The sequence below is a fragment of the Cryptomeria japonica genome, chromosome 9 (genome assembly GCF_030272615.1).
Source record: "Cryptomeria japonica chromosome 9, Sugi_1.0, whole genome shotgun sequence".
Lineage (NCBI taxonomy): Eukaryota > Viridiplantae > Streptophyta > Pinopsida > Cupressales > Cupressaceae > Cryptomeria > Cryptomeria japonica.
In genome coordinates this window covers 427,762,096-427,765,198 of record NC_081413.1, presented here as the reverse complement: position 1 = coordinate 427,765,198, position 3,103 = coordinate 427,762,096, and the positions used below count along the sequence as shown (strand labels likewise).

The following is a 3,103-nucleotide window of genomic DNA, read 5'->3' as shown; positions in this document are numbered from 1 at the left end:
AAAAGTTCAACGCATGCCTCCTCTACTCTAACTCCAATATAATTCTTGTTGTAGAAAAAATTCTATACTTAATGAAAACAATATAGAAAACATCATTGTCCTCACATCAAATATTGCTACAATGATGGAGACTTACAATTTGATTTTCTATGAAGACATGTATATTATTACAACTTACTATTACAAATTTATAATGTTGACAATGCTTTTTAATAAATAATACTTATAATTTCAAATATACAGCTATTTCCAAATACATTTTATGTAAAATACAATTGACTAAACATTACACTTCCTTTTGATACAAGTCATAGTATATATATCTTTAAAATATGTAGAAAGATATGTTTACCCCAAAATATCTTGATATGAAAAGATTTATTTTATATAGATATTTTTAAGATATATATGTTACCCAAAAATATCTTGATATGAAAAGATCTATTTTATATAGATATTTTTAAGGTATATATGTTAATTATAATTTTAATGCAATTTGTATTTCCCCTTGTAAAAGGCAAAGAGCAGTGAGAGATAATTTAGGTTACCCTACACACTTCGAGAATGGATGAATCATTCAACTTTACAATAATTTATAATACTTTGTTGTCTGCAATAATACATCCCAGCTGGAAAGATGTTTCCTCACGACTCTATGTCTATACCATGTTTGGATTCTATAAATTGGCAGGGCCATCAATTATTGAAAGGAATACGGTGAATCGCCCAAAACAAGCGGCCACAGTTTGGTATCATTACTAATTTGTTCAAGGCACCCAGTTTTGTAGGTAGTATGCACTGAATCTTGAAAGAGAAATCCCCTTATATATACACATCTCATCAGTCCTCACATTCTTAAAAGCCAAAACCATAGATTGCTCATACTTGGAAATCTATGGGCGACCAAAAACAGCAAGAAAAAATGGTGAATATTGTGGTTGCAGTGGATGAAAGCCAAGAGAGTATGCGTGCCTGTGAATGGGCATGTAACCATCTTTTGTCTGCTCACACAAATGTTGGTCAATCTTATAAATTCACTCTCCTTCATATTCAGTCCTCTGTTTGTGTTTCATCTGGACCTGGTAAATTAGGCCTCTTTCTTCATTCTCAGTTTCCTTTCTCTTCATCTTGAAGGGCTGTCGTATTCTGCTGTTAAAATGCATTTTTGTCTACTCCATTAATTTGATCTTATGATGTTTATTGTTTTCTGCAGCCTACATTTTGAGCAGCGAAGTGGTTCATCTTCTGGAGCATGATGAACTTAGAACTACCCAAAAGACTTTGAAGAGAGCTATGGATATCTGTAGTTATTATGATGTTAAGGCAGAAACCCATGTTGTAATTGGGGGAGCGAAGGAGAAGATCTGTGATGCTGCTCACAAGTTGGGGGCACATTTTCTGGTAATGGGTAGCCATGGCCGTGGTCCTTTTCTCAGGTAACACTTTGTTTTTATCTGTTTCTTTTCCATTTGTCTACCCATTTAAGATTCATATTGAACTGTGTATATGTTTGATCATAATGTGCAGAGCAATCATGGGAAGTGTGAGTGATTACTGCTCACGGAATGCTATGTGCCCTGTTGTTGTAGTTAACAACAAGGTTGTGTAATAATGGAAAAGAAAAAAGGTTTTGCAAGGATGGAAAAGAAAATCATGCCCTTCTTGAATTTATCTGGATTGTGTAAGATATGTATATAAACCAGAGGTTTGAAGAAACAAGACTGCAGCACTTTTCAAATGGGAAACATGGCGGCGCCACGGCACTTTATTTTTCCCTGAAACACTCTGATAAAAGCACTTAATCAGGCTTCAAGTTTTCCTGCATAGTTTGAAGGACCAGCTAAATGAAAGTAAATTTTCAGTTTTATCTTGTTGGGCATGCATCACTTTGAATCTTCCAAGTAGGACAACTACACAACAAATTGCATGCCTAATGGATGAGTCTTTTGCTTCCAAATCATTTAACTCTTAGATTTATTATATTGATGAGAGAATAGGGAATTGAAAATGGAGGGATCTGATCTGGTCCAGTGCACCAGACATTAAAATTCAGTCAGGTCGTGCAAGTTTTATATCTAATGAGAACGGAAAATGATCTTCCAGCCTCTAGTCACTCGATTCTAATTGGAAAAGACAGGCATTTACATCATTTAAATAAAAGATGTTTACAAATTTAGTGAACAGATCATAAGCTTCCAATACCATCATAGCAGAAACAGTCCGGAAAGATTTTTAAAGTACAGAAACAAATCATTCCATTAAGATGACTGCAGTGTGTGGAGATAGGAATAATATTCCATAGCCTCGTGTAAAGGCACCTTCAAATGTGCAATGCCACAAAATCATACAGCAGTTGACACCATTTCGGGACAAAGAGCTCATTACAGAGCATACTGCTTATTACCCAGGAGTCGGTAAAAGCTCATTTCATCGACTAACTTTGGAATACATATAATATAAGGGCTGCATAAACAATACCTGGTCCTACCTGACATTTTAAACCAACATTTAATCATAAAATCGACAAAAGCACTCAAAATCTTTTAAGGGAAGTGGTTGAGCTGCCATGCATAAAAAATAAAAACTGGAATTCACAAGGAGGTTGAGTCAATTGATCCATATTTTATGAATAGTGATATGCATAAACCTATCTTTTATCGAAATGAATAATCCACTTATCCCTCAATGCATTTGGATAATGCTCACGAAAATTCGTATTCAATTTCATAATTGAAATGCATCAAAATTTTCATGATACTAACATATAAATATAAAATTGTATCTCTGACTGTTTTAACTCCCCCTCCTGTTTACAATCATTCATCATATTTACAGCTCCAAAGGCCTAAGTAAAAGCCCTAGTTTTACTCTACTCTAAAAGTAGCACGTAAACAAACAGTTTAGGCTGGAGTGGCATGTAGGGGGGCTTTCAAAAATATTCAGTTGGTGGTGTTGAGATTTTTTAAGAGTATTTTAAAATGAGTAGTTCAATGAATTTGTAGTGCAGTTTTGTAAGTTTAACAATGAAAGCTTTAAAATTTAGACAATTGGTGGTCTTATGAATTTTATTATTTATAGTCTATATAAATATAAAATGATAAAA

At 33.9% G+C, this 3,103-nt stretch overlaps 1 protein-coding gene across 1 annotated transcript; it reads left to right on the top strand.

The window, feature by feature from the left end:
* Positions 1-680: 680 nt before the first annotated feature.
* LOC131077855 (universal stress protein A-like protein) lies at positions 681-1,867 on the top strand. The gene is made up of 3 exons (XM_058015444.2): positions 681-1,082; positions 1,214-1,436; positions 1,528-1,867. Exons 1-3 carry the CDS (start codon positions 896-898, stop codon positions 1,607-1,609), a joined length of 492 nt encoding a protein of 163 aa, XP_057871427.1. The 5' UTR covers positions 681-895; the 3' UTR covers positions 1,610-1,867.
* Positions 1,868-3,103: the final 1,236 nt, after the last annotated feature.

Coding starts and splice junctions, on each gene's coding strand:
- LOC131077855 (XM_058015444.2), top strand. CDS start 896: ATGGGCGACCAAAAACAGCAAGAAAAAATGGTGAATATTGTGGTTGCA. Junction 1,083..1,213: donor TTGTGTTTCATCTGGACCTG/GTAAATTAGGCC, acceptor TGTTTTCTGCAG/CCTACATTTTGAGCAGCGAA. Junction 1,437..1,527: donor GGCCGTGGTCCTTTTCTCAG/GTAACACTTTGT, acceptor CATAATGTGCAG/AGCAATCATGGGAAGTGTGA.